At 52.9% G+C, this 12,562-nt stretch overlaps 1 protein-coding gene across 1 annotated transcript; it reads right to left on the minus strand.

Annotated features, from left to right (window-relative positions):
• Positions 1-6,426: 6,426 nt before the first annotated feature.
• On the minus strand, positions 6,427-9,687 carry IL10 (interleukin 10; the record flags this gene model as incomplete). The annotated part of the gene is made up of 5 exons (XM_082494642.1): positions 6,427-6,519; positions 6,819-6,884; positions 7,570-7,722; positions 8,032-8,094; positions 9,529-9,687. 5 exons carry the CDS (start codon positions 9,685-9,687, stop codon positions 6,427-6,429), a joined length of 534 nt encoding a protein of 177 aa, XP_082350768.1.
• Between the last annotated feature and the right edge of the window lie 2,875 nt (positions 9,688-12,562).

Consider the following 12,562-nt stretch of genomic DNA (forward strand, 5'->3'; position numbering starts at 1 on the left):
ATTTTGCCCATTTAGCGCTTAAGGTCTCTCGTACCGCTAAAAGCTGGGTCCCCGGTCCTCACAGCACCCTGGGAGGCTGAAGGGTCCCAGAGAAGGTGCTCATCTTTCTCGTGCCAAGAGACACTTTTTTTTTTTTTTTTTTTTTTTTTTTTTTCTTTACAAGAAAGAGGCCAGCAGGGTTTTGTTCCTCACGCCCAGCCCACGAGAGGAGAGGTCTGTGTCCGCCCTGCTGCCTTCAGGAGACGCTTCCACCGGCTCAGCTGGGATCGGCCCGTCTGCCCTCCCCGCGTTGGCCAACAGGAGATGACTAAGAAGTTTAATTCCTTTCTTGACAGCAAGTACATGCTGTCCAGCCCAAGGGTGCTTATGGCTTTCAGGAAAGTTTCTAAAGAGAAAAAAGAAAAAGCAGAAGAAACTGCTCCTTCAGGCAGCAGATGCTCTCATGTGTTGCCGTTCTTGGCATGTTCCTTATTTGAAGCGAAACTTGCTTCTGTACCAGGGAGCAGCCGATGCTCTTCTGGAGTCCTCAGGCGTTTTGTCCGTGTGCGTGTGTGCTTGGGCACAAGTTGCAGGAATTAAACTGAAGCACTTGTGAAACCACTAACTTTTTTTCCTGCGCAAACCCTGGGTGCACTCTCTTTTCTCTGGCTGGGTCTTGCATCTTCCTGTGAGCAGGATTCTCCCTGATGGAGAGGAAAAAAAAAAGAAAAAGAGGAAAAAAAAAAAAAACCAAAAGTGGACTGCAGCGCCTTGCAGAAGCCATGCTGCTGGCAGCGGGGACGATCACCAACGTGCCTGCTCCAGCACTCGCTGACAGTGATTCATCCGCAGCGGCTCAGCCAGTTTCACCATGAAAACCCCTGCCTGCGTGGCGGTGTGGTTAGGCAAGCCCGGACGTCGCTGGCCACAGTGGTTTGTCCCCATCCACCGGTCCTGTGCCACAGAGCCCACCCGGGGCTCGCTGCCCCGCACCGGGCTGTCGGAAACGTGTGGCTTCTGCGGAGCGAGCGCCGATTGTACTTTCTACAGAGGAAAATGAAAATCAAGCGGTGGTTCTTGGCGTTGCTGTCTGACAGCAGCAGCACCAGTGGCACTGACCGACGGGGCATCCCGGGAGGCAGAAATGGGATTTTTATGTAGGGTTGGCTGCCTTACAATGGGCTGGACTGGCCACGCTGTTCCTGGCAGGTTTGTTTCTGGCCTGACGGTGATGCTCTGCTCTTCAAGAGCAGTGCAGCCGCCCCTGGGGAACTGACGGTCTCATAATCCTCCTCCTTTGTATTTAGGCCAAATCTCCCATTCTTTTCCTCTAGGGTTTAATACTTAAACTTTTTTTTTTTTTTTTAAACCCAAAAAGTGTTTTAACCATATGCAGCCCGCACCAGAAGGAAACCTTTGCGGCATTATCAGCGCCCGGTGGAGAGGCGGCGTTTGGCCCAGGGAGGAGCGCAGCCTCGGTCAGGCAGGAGCGCCTGGAGCCCGGTGAGTGACTCGGGCTCCCGGTACCGGGGCTGCTGATCAGGCAGTGGGCTGAGCTCTCAGGAAGAAGATACCCAGCAAGGAAGCCATTTGCTTCTGTGGGATTAAAAAAAAAAAAAAGAAAACCACCATCTCTGATCTATGTGACAGTCGTGTGCTGTTACTGTAAACCCCGGACTGACACTGAGATTGGCAGGAACTACATCAGCACTAAGCGATGGGGGATAACGCACCGCGGCGGGGCTCGCAGCCTCCCGTTGCAGCAGCTTTCGGGGCTGCAGGAGAAGCAGAAGGCTGCACACAGAAGAGGTGTGCAGGGGAGCACTGTCCTGTTTCCTTTTGCAGAGGGGATGCTGTGCCGGGGGTCTCATCCTGCAGCTTGCCCGGCCCCGGCAGCATCCAGCAGAGCAGAGGCAGGGCTGAGCCCCAGCCCGGTGCTCCGGCTCTCGGCTCGGCTCATCTCACCCACCGCTGCTTTAGTCGGCTTTGACGGCGTGCATGGAGGTCACGCTGCGACGGCATCACGCTGCTGTAGTGAAAGATAGAACCATAGAATCATGGAATGGTTTGGAAGACCATCCAGTGCCACCCCCTGCCCCGGGCAGGGCCACCTCCCCCCAGCCCAGGTTGCTCCCAGCCCCGTCCAACCCGGCCTTGAGCACCCCCAGGGATGGGGCAGCCACAGCTTCTCGGGGCACCCTGCGCCAGTGACTTACTACCCTCAAAGTGAAAAATTTCTTCCTAATCTCTGATCTAAATCTCCCCTCTTCCAGTCTGAAGCCATTCCCCCTCATCCCACGGCTCCCCTCCCTGACCCAGAGTCCCTCCCCAGCTCTCCTGGAGCCCCTTTAGGCACTGGAAGGGGCTCTGAGGTCTCCCCGGAGCCTTCTCTTCTCCAGGCTGACCCCCCCCACCTCTCCCAGCCTGTCCTCCCAGCAGAGGGGCTCCAGCCCTCCCAGCATCTCCGGGGCCTCCTCTGGCCCCGCTCCAACAGCTCTGTGTCCTGTTGTTGTCCTGGTGGTTTGGTGTTGGTTTTTTCCCCCAAGCACTGGTGCTGACACGTGCCATGGGCGTCAGGTCAGGGCGCAGCCTGGCGAGATGCCACGAGCAGTGAGCTGGGTGATGCCGGGGCTGTGACTGGTTTGAGGTAGGTGTCATGATTCACATGGATTACTTGTAACGGTGCCTTGGGTCTCTCAGCTCCGTAGGCTGCCTTTTAGGGTTTTTTTTTTTTTTTTTTTTCCTTTTTTTAAGCAGTGTGTCCTGGCTGGGAGGGACTGTCGTGGACAGGGCTGACCTGGCAGTGGGAAAAGGCAGCTTGAGGACATGGCCAGAAATGAATCACGGTGATTGTTCCTCCACTGGAAATGTCATTTCTCCATGGTAGATGCTGCCTTTGGTTGCCCAGATGGCTTCTGATGGGGTTTCCCTTCCTAAAACTTCTTGGAGATGATACATGTGTTTAGTCAGAGGTACGTTTGCGTGCTTTTGCCCACCAGATCTGCGTCATGATGTAAACATCCCCATGTTTTGGTGACAAATGGCACAGACTTCGTTGCGCGTGGCTTGCATGGTGGTCTAGCTCTGAATGTCCCCTGGCTCTGGTTTCTCTCTCCCTTGAGCCAACCCGTGCCCCTGGCTGGGAGCCCCGCAGCACCCTTCCCCAGTCCCTCCAGCTTCCCAACCCAGTCTTGGAGGAGCGGAGCGGAGCGGCATCTCCCCCCTGTGCCAGCTCCTCTCCCGCGCTGACGCCCCCGCGAGCCGGCAGCCGCCCCATCCAGGCTGCTGACTTGCTCTGCCTCCATTTTCTTCGGAATCAAGCAACTCCTGTAGCATCAGGTAACTGGAAACCTTCATTCTCCGTACAGCAAGAGGCATCCCATCTGCTTCCTTCCTGTGGTTACTTTAACCAGAGTGACTGAGCTTTACTGAAAAACTCACCACAGCTGAGCTGACGCTGCCCTTTTCTCCGCGCAGGGCAGAGCTCAGGCACCGGTTTCGCTCACGAGGGTCCTGGGGCTCCTGGCTCGAGCTGGTGAGTGTGGGCTCTGAGAGCTGTGTCCTGCCTCCCCGTGGAAGAAAAGTTATATAAAAGGGATGAAAATACACACAGGGGGTTCGGGGAGCACGCGGGACCGGGTCTGCCTGGGGCGAAGCTTTGAGCAGTGCTTAGTGCAGGTTTTACTGCGAACACAAATAATGTCATAGGCAAAGTCATCAATTCCACCGACCAACACCCAGACTGAAGCCTGGGCAGAAACAGACTTAGAAATTGTTGTATTAATTGGAAATATTTTTCTTTCTAATGTAGTGAGGGAAGAAACCCCGGGTGCCGATGAACACATGGAGTCTGCTGGACTTGCAAGTAGAGGGCTCGGAGCGGTGAAAATGAAAGAGGCTCGAAAGCGAAACAGAAACGTGGCCGGGCGAGTACCTGCCACGGCCGCCCCGGGCTGGCGGCGGGAGCTGGAGTTTGGAAACGGTTACGCCGGTTGAATCCTGGGTTCATCAATAACAGAGCCGTGAGTTCCCGTGTCCTTGCCTGTGGGGTTTCGTTTGGGCTCCAGCTGCCGTACGTATGGATCCACCTGCGTAGACACATAAATCCACAGCCTGAGAAAAAACAAGCAGTTCTGTTGTTAATTTATATTAGTCTAGTTTTTAGCTACTATCTACTATCTGATCTAGGATCAAGGCCTCAGCCTGACTGAGAACAAATGTGAAGTTGAAAACATCTCAGTAGTTAAACAGAGGCAGCAGCGCTGTCCCCTGTACGTGAGGGGAAGGGAAGGCGCAGGGATTTTAGAGCCCGGCTGATTCTTGGGCGATTTGGGCATATAACCAGTTATTTAACTGTAAATGCTGCTCTGAAAAGGGCGATGGCTGAAACACTTGCTAGAGTTAGAGGCTGGAGTGACCCACGGGGTACCGTGGGGCCAGTGTTTCTCCTCTGCAAGCAATCACCGGCCGGTATTTTGTTCCAGCCAATTTGGCCCCAGGTCCCAGATTTGCATTTAAGTGTGAGGACTTCAGGACTTCTCTCCGCCCCGGTCGCTAACGCATGCAAGGCATCCTCAGCCCTCCTCCTCGCCTGCATCCGCGCCCGCCGGGCTCTTCCCCGGCACGGTGACACTCAGCACAGCATCTGTGCGCTGGTGATGATGTACAGCCCCGGTAACAAACTTGCAAGAATGGAACAGAGGCTTTATTCATTAAGAGGCCTTTATTAGCAAACATAAAAGATTTCTTTTCATACAGATAAACATGCAAAATTTCAGACAGTGCCAAGGCACAGTGTCCCCACCAGCACGCCCCCCCCCCCAGAACGGAGCCGCTGATGCTCTTGGCTCTCGCCGAGGCTCTGGGGCCGTCCTCGCTTCTCCTACAGCGCTGAAGTTAAGGCGTTTGGTGGAAAAAACAAGCGCAGAGTTGGCTCAACAGGAGCTTAATGTGTCTTGGTAAGAAGCTTAAATTAAGTTTTACGGCGTTTGGCTCCCACGCGGCCCTTGAGCCGATGCCACCCGACGGCTTTCAGCCCAAGGAGCGACCCGCGGAGCGGCATTCCTGCTCGGGGCTGCCCTTGCTCCGGGATAACCCATTCCCGCACGGGCAGGCTGCCAGCAGGAATGCCCTTCCGTCACCATAAATGTACAAAGAGAATAAATCAAGTATAAATAGCCTCTCTTCAGCGGCAACTTACAAAGCAAACAACAAACTGACAGTGTTTCACTGTATTGGTGCCCTAATACTTCTAAATATTAGAAGCAAATGCTTCTGGGTTATGGCGTTGTCCTCTGGCTCGGCGTCCCGTGGCGCTCGCGGGGGCACGCGGGAGACTGGGCAAGGAGAAAGGGAGCCCCAAAACAAACCAGCCGCTCCCGGGGGCACCGAAGCTGCTCTCACCGAAGCAGCCCCCCCCCCATGCGCAGGATTAGAAATAACATAAACCCGAATATTGTCAGTGCTGCGTGCAGCTTTATGAATTTGAATGCAAATTACCTGAGCCACCTTAAAATGGTGGTTAATTAAATATCCTATAACTTCTAAAAGAAAAAAAAAAAACACACCACAACAAAACAGCAATTAAAACCCAATCAAAGACTGGAAAATAGTAAGATTAACTTTCGAAAGTGCAGAGTGGCAGACCCAGCAGCTCTGGAAGTCAGCCGTTAGAAACGTGTAAGCCAAGTTCTATTAGAACCAAACATTTCATTCCTACTACTATTTTTTTCTTTCATCTGGACTAATATATAGGCTGAAGTCTGGAGGTGGGGGTTAACTGATCTACTGCTGTGATGTGGCCCCATGATGTTCATGGGAGTGCAGGTCCTCCTCCTCCTCCACATTGCTTTCCACGCACAGGAGAAAAAAATGCCCTGGGTTCCATTTATGGTTATTTTGCTCAGTGCAAAGCCATGGAATAATTTTGAATATTTCGGTGCCTAATTCCAACTGCGGAACCAGAGACAGTGACATGGTTATGCACAAAAACATTTGATTGCATAAATAAATAGAGGGATAGAACAGGAGGAGAGTGCTCATTTGCTTAAAATTAAACTTTGCTGAACTCAGAGTTGGAATTGCGCCCGATCAGGCGACCGTGCTCGCTGAAGCTGCACTCAGGAGAAGCTCTGCTCGTTGTCTGCTGCCCAGAACGCTGCTCTGAGTGCTTTGAGGCTATGTATAAAATAACACTATCATAAACAGTATTAAAATCTTCAACAATAAATAGTATTTTACAAGCTCATCGCACTTTCGTAGAAAACACATTGTAAACATAACCACTGAGGTATGAGAAGTAATAAATACTAAACTTGAAGTTATTGACCCGTAATTCTTGACTTGAACCCTAAGATAACTTAATCTCTTGTGTGCCCTTGCAGGCTAAAGTGATTTCTGAAAAAAATAGCAGGATTTTGTGTGAACGGTGCAGACCCGTGGGTGTTTTCACTTCTTTCTCTTCATCAGCAAGTACTCTTCAATGTAGTTGATGAAAATGTCAAACTCTCCCATGGCCTTGTAGATTCCGTTCTCATTCATCTGCAGGTGAAAGCCAACTCCGTTTAAGCCTGAACATGGCGATTATAGGTGACATACAATCGCTAGATGTGTTCTCCTTCCACTGACAGCTCCAGCTTTTCTGCCCAACCCCGCAGGGGAACCTGCCGGCTGCTCCTTTGAGCATCGCTCTCTGCATTTCTCAGCCTTAGGTATTTATATAATTAAAGTCTTTTTTGGATTCTGTTCTCTGTCCCAAGGCGAAGGCGGCAGTAAAATCCCCTGCCTGGGACGATGGGTTCCTCCCAACCTCAGCTCAGCCACGCGAGCGGGGACCTTACCTTATCGAATGTCTCCTTAATGTTCTTGATGGTTTTGCTCCTCTTCTCGCACGTGAAGAATCTGTGCTGCAAAGGGACAAAAGCAACAGCTTCAACCACACGGGTTTCCTTCCCGGGGCGCCCGGCAGCGGCTCTCCCCTCGTCACTGCCGCCTTGCCGGTCTCCACCTTCCTCTTCCCCGCCGTGCCCGGGGGGCTCTCCGGGGCAGCGTCTGTGGCTGCTTTGCACCCTACGCCGATGGAAGGAGCACGGCACGACCCGAGCACGGACCCCGAGCCCTTTCCCAGCGCCGCGCACTCTCTGCCCGGGGCAGGGCTCGTCCCGCCTGACTCAGCCTGCGGCAGGCGATGGGCTCACGGCCGCTCCGGGCGCCGTTTTGGGAGGCATCGTCGGCGCAGAGCCACGCTGCTGCGGCACCCAGGTAAGGGACGGACCCTCCGCCCTCCCTCCCCTTATCTCTTCAGCCAGACCCTGTTGGGAGGCGCTGGCTGCGAGTAAGTGGAACAGAGCCTCTGAACCTTCATTATTTAACCGATGAAAGCCCGGGGAGCAGGGGCTGGGAGAAACCCCGTCCTCTGCGGGGTCTGCCTTCCTGGAGCCCTGCTCCTCCGCGCCACCCCGACACCCGTGCTGCTGCTCCTGGGGAGACCTAGCGCCCGCTCCCCGTCCTGCTGCTGGTCTGGGACTGGCCCTGCCTCGCCGGACCACCGATTTCATCCCCTCCCACCCCGTGATGCTGAGCCCCACTCACACAGCGCTTCATCGTTGCCTTCAGGCTCAGCAGCAGGTTGCCCAGGTCGCCCATACTCTGCTGGTGGTGCGTGCTGGTCTTCATGGCGCTGGGCAGGACCTCCTCCGTGTAGAACTGCATCATCTCCGACACCGACTGGCAGCCGAAGCTCCCCTGGGGCGAGAGGAGGTAACCGCGTTGGGGCCGGCCACCAGCACCGGCGCGAGTGGGTGTTTTTAAAAATCAAAATCGCAGTGGTGGTCAGAGCGCTCACTGCACGTTTGCACCGCTCGCTGCGGCTGCGCTGAGGGGGAACCGCGTGTCAGCCCTGCCGCAGACACACGTGTCGCTGCTTGGCTGGAGAACTGTCCGTGTGTGACATTAGGAAATGCCCCGATTTATAATCTGCTTCCTTTCTTACAAAACGTTGACCAAAGGATGAAGAGGGACAAGGGACTTTTAGATGAGAGTTATAATTCTTACCTTAAATTCCTCCAGCAGGTCGGAGCTGAGCAGTTGGATGCTGAGTTCGTCATCTTTTGATTGCTGCAGAAGGATACAATGGAAACGTGAGCTTTACTTAGGCAGGCAGGCAGGCAGCACTTTTTTTTTTCCCCCCTTTGCCCTACCAAAGGATCATTTTCTTTGTTTGCATTTGTGGTGTCAGCGAAGCGGAGGCAAAGAGCCCCCAGCACACCTGCGTGCGCCGCACAGTAACGCCAGAGACAGGAGTCGCCCGTCCTTTGGTCCGTAATCCGGCAGTGCAACTGCTGCCAGGTCGAGACAGCGAGACAACGAAATCACAAACTTCGGTACCATCGGTTTCCTTCACGTGAACCTCCTCCCGCCGCCGCCAGCGCGGCACGCTCGCTTCGGCTGCGGAGGGTGTTGGTGCCAGAGAGCTGCTGCAAACTGCACCGCGCTGCCAAAGTTACGGCCGCCCCCGGGAGCGAGGGGCGCCCCCAGCCTGGCCGCCCGCCGGCTCGCCAGGGCGGGAGGCTCTGACCCCCCCTGGTTTGGTTATCTCTGTAAGTCTCCGGTCGCCGGGGGAAAAGGGATCTGCAGTGCGTGTTTGTTCTTGCGGTGCCTCAGCTGCACCATCAGCTCTGGAAGACCGGAGAGCTGCAGCGGGGCGGGCTGGCACCACCCGAAGCATCACCCCGTGGTACCGAGGTGCTTTCCCGAGAGGTGTAAAACATTCCTTCCCAACATTAGCTGGGAGGCTCACAGCAAGCTTTAAATCTAAAGTCTTGACTGTGTTCATTTGGTAATAAATACAAGCCATGACATTAGCTTGAGATTTTATCTGGGGAGCTATCTTGTTTTATTGCTAAAACACACTGACGTTAGTTAAAGTAGTAACACAGATGTGAGCAACCGTCTCTATCAGTACTGATGCAATGACAAGTGCTCTGAGCGTATCTTGTGCTGCTTCCTCGGCGGCCCCGGTGCTCCCGGTAGCTGCGAGGCAAAGCGGTGGCCGTTTACAGGCGCCACAGCGAGTGCTAGTTGCTGTGCTGTTTCTCCAGTCATAAACCACCGTGTTCAGCCTTTTGTGGTTCTTTCAAAGAAAAAGTCTGTAGCAAAAGATTTCCCTTTTCATCCCACGTTGACTTCAGCGAGGCTGGACCTCAGTGCCCCGAAGAAGGGACGATTTCCTTCCTATTAATTCAGTGAATAATTTGGTCTGCAACGCTTAGGGGGAGGTCTGGCTAGCAAGGTTCACAAAGACTCGTTACGAAATCCCTTGACTTCATTATAACTAAAACTAGGAAGAAAACCTTTGTGTGTTGGCTCTCAGCGAGCAACGAAACTGAACTTCTCTTGCTCGCCCCCGCCAGCCCGCGACCAAATCATTTCTGCCGGGAGGGAGCTGCCTCTTCTCCCTCACCCAAATCACTGAACTTTGCATCAAAAAAAGAAAAAAAAAAAAGAAGAGGCAAAACGAGAAGGAGGAGAGACTAGCAGGGTTATACTTACGAAATAATCCTTAATTTCCGCAAACTTGATCCTCAGCTCTTTGAGCTTTGCAGGCAGGAGCTGGGAGAAGTGGAGGCAGCCGGGCTGGGGGGGCGAACAGGAGGCAGGCAGGGCGCTGGCAGCCAGCAGCAGCAGGAGCAGGGCTGGGCAGGTTTGCATGCTGTGACCGCGAGCTGCTGGCCGCTTGGTCCACCTCTCGGCTGAATATTACAGGAGGGAAAAAGAGCTCAATCTGCAGCCTTCACCTTGATGGAGCCCCTAATTTATACTCTCAAAACATCGCTCAATTTCCTCTCCCCATTTCCTGGCGAGCAATATTGGGGTTTTAAGTCATTCATTAAAACCAAATGTCACTTGGGTTTCCCGTCAACTTGGGTTTCCTGTTCTCTTGACCCCCCTCCTCTCCTCACAGCCCATCAAATCTTTTGTGCTTAGACTCTGCATTTTTTTTTTCATTGCTTGCTTCTTGTAAATTTAAATGTGGCTAAGGAGGAAAGCTTCAGATATAATGCAGAGAAGAAAAGGTGCTGTGTTAGGTTACTTCTGCATTCTCACAGTTACTTTTTATTTTTAGATGAATGCCCTATTGTTAGGGGAAAAAAAGTGTTTCTATTTTTAAGCCTCCGTATCAAACCTGCACTTAGCATCCCCAGCACCATGCATAATTCGGCAGCGTTGCTTTTGATGAACCTGCACAAATACACTGTCACCTCCTTTGGCATTCTAATGCTAACCTGCAAATACGCATCGTCATCTTAAATCTTAATCTTTAATTCTATTATTTTTTTTTAAAGTAACGCATACTTCTCCCGAAGTGGATGTCCGTTTTCCCTGCCTTGAGCGAGCTCAAAGGCTCTGCTCCCGACCCTCAGCTGGTGGAGTGCCCGAGTGCCAACGGGCTGTGCCGGGATGCGGCGGAGGAGCCCGGCCCCGCTGGGATGCGCCGCTGCTCCAGTCCCTGCGGGACCACGGGAGCCACTGGTCTAACCTTGGGGTGTGGTGGTAAATTGTATAAGCAGGTCACGAATATCTGTATTTCTGGCTCTTTGATCGTGTTTCGTTTCCTAGAAGTGAACGTGAGCCCCATCCAAGCAACCCGGCGGTGGCTCTGCGAACTGGGTGTACCGTCTGAACTGACACTTATTGTCCCAGCTCTGATAAAATTACCATTCCAGAGCTGAACATAAATCCTCTGACGTCTCTCTTGTTTTCCGCTTTCCTCTCTTTCACGCTCTCTTTCTATATATATTAGTACGCACACCCCTGCTTCCTTGTGATAAAGATTTCACAGACAAATTTGGGAATCTGTTATGAAAGAAAGAGAAAGTGGAGATGAACTTGGCCTTTCAGAGGGTTTTCTCTGAAAGCTCCCGTGTTATTCTGAAGTAGTTCGCTCTTCCCAGCCGGCCTCCAACGCATTGCTTTGGACAAATCACTTCAACTCTCATTTCCTTCACTGCAGTGATTGTCTTTTAACTTGAATTTGCAAACATCTGAGAAGGAACTTGTTGCAAAAAAAATGCTGGAAAAATGCAAAGTATTCTTTGTTACCATATATTGAGATTTTTTTAAATTTTATTTTTAGGAGCAAAAGAGCGGAATGTTTGGTGTACGTTTGTATGAGTAAGAGTAAAGGGGATGAAACATCAGTAATTGAAGGGGTTGAGGGAGAGACTATGTGGGATTTTGTGTTCTGATTTGTTTTCCCTGCTGGTGTTGATGTTGCCCCTTCCAACGGAGCTGCTCCCGCTGAATCACTGCAGGCACGCTACTTTGTCTGAATCACAGCGTGTGTCATGTATTTCTTGACCCGTTTTTCTTCCCCCGCTCTAACGCAGCCGTGCGGTTTCTCCCCTTGACCGCCAGCAGAAGCGATGCGAAAAGAGAAGAGCGAGCAGCAGCAGATGGCTCCGCCAAAATTAAGTAGTTTTAAACTCAGCCCGTTTCCGGCTTTCTCTGCTTTCCCCCGTGGCTCCCGCCCTTGGAGATTTTTTGCTTGTTTTGGATTAACTGGGATCTGCCACGGGTCGATAAAGCTTTGCTGCCAAGACCTGGACGGCTGCTGAAGTTCCGTGAGAGCCCGGAGAGCGAAGTGGTAAGGCCAGCGGGTGCCATGCCGTCATGGCCCCGGAGCAAAGCCCGCAGCTCAACCCGCTCCCTTCGGTGAAGGATGCAGCCCCAGGCGCGTCTCTGCACATCGCGTGCCCTGCAGCGGCGGGGTCACTCTCAGCCCCAGCTGGTACTTTTGTGGGATGCAAGCAAAGGGTCTCTGGGCAACGGGAATCTCCTCTGCCGTCAGCAGGAGCCGGCACAGCAGTGGCAGGGTGCCGGGAGCCCTCCTTCCTTCCTGCCCAGGGGCCGAGCGCCCGTTTCCAAACTTCTCTTATTTTGAGCAATCTGTGGGTCTCCATGAAGTCATTGCAGTTTGACACCCAGAGCCTGCGGAGGGGTTCTGAGTCTTGTGCAATTCCCTCCTCCCTGTTTTGGAACCCGGTTTGTATTTTTATTTGGTACGAGCGTAAGCCAGATGTGTCCATTCCACAAAGGAAACTGTGGCCTGCGCACGGACGGTACTCCGCAGTGTTTACCTGTGTTTCCTTTGCCGTGTCAGAGATCTTGACGGTGCAGTTTCGCTCTGACTCACTCCTGCTTACTGCCGTGGAAATGCATTGACTCTGCAGTACTACGAAGCGGTTGCATGAATGAATAAAGCACCTTTTCCTAAAGAGTGTCCGGGGGATGTGGGTGTATTTCTAAACCTTTAGGAAACAGCTTTCGTCTTTGCCAAGACGGTCGTTTCAGGAAGGGAAGTGTGTTACTCAAAAGCCATTCGAACACTTTTACCCCACCTCCCACAAGCTTCGGAGAGCTTCACGAGAAGCACTCAGCAGGACAGCAGAATTGCGTTTCTGCAGTAAAACAGAGGCATTTAGGCAAACGCTTTTGCCCCACAGCAGGAAGGTTTGGCCTGGAGGTGGCCCTGGGCGCCCGGCGGGTCCTGAGCCTGCCGAGGCAGGGCTTGGCCTCGGGGGTC

This window comes from Vanellus vanellus (genome assembly GCF_965231255.1).
Source record: "Vanellus vanellus genome assembly, chromosome: 23".
Lineage (NCBI taxonomy): Eukaryota > Metazoa > Chordata > Aves > Charadriiformes > Charadriidae > Vanellus > Vanellus vanellus.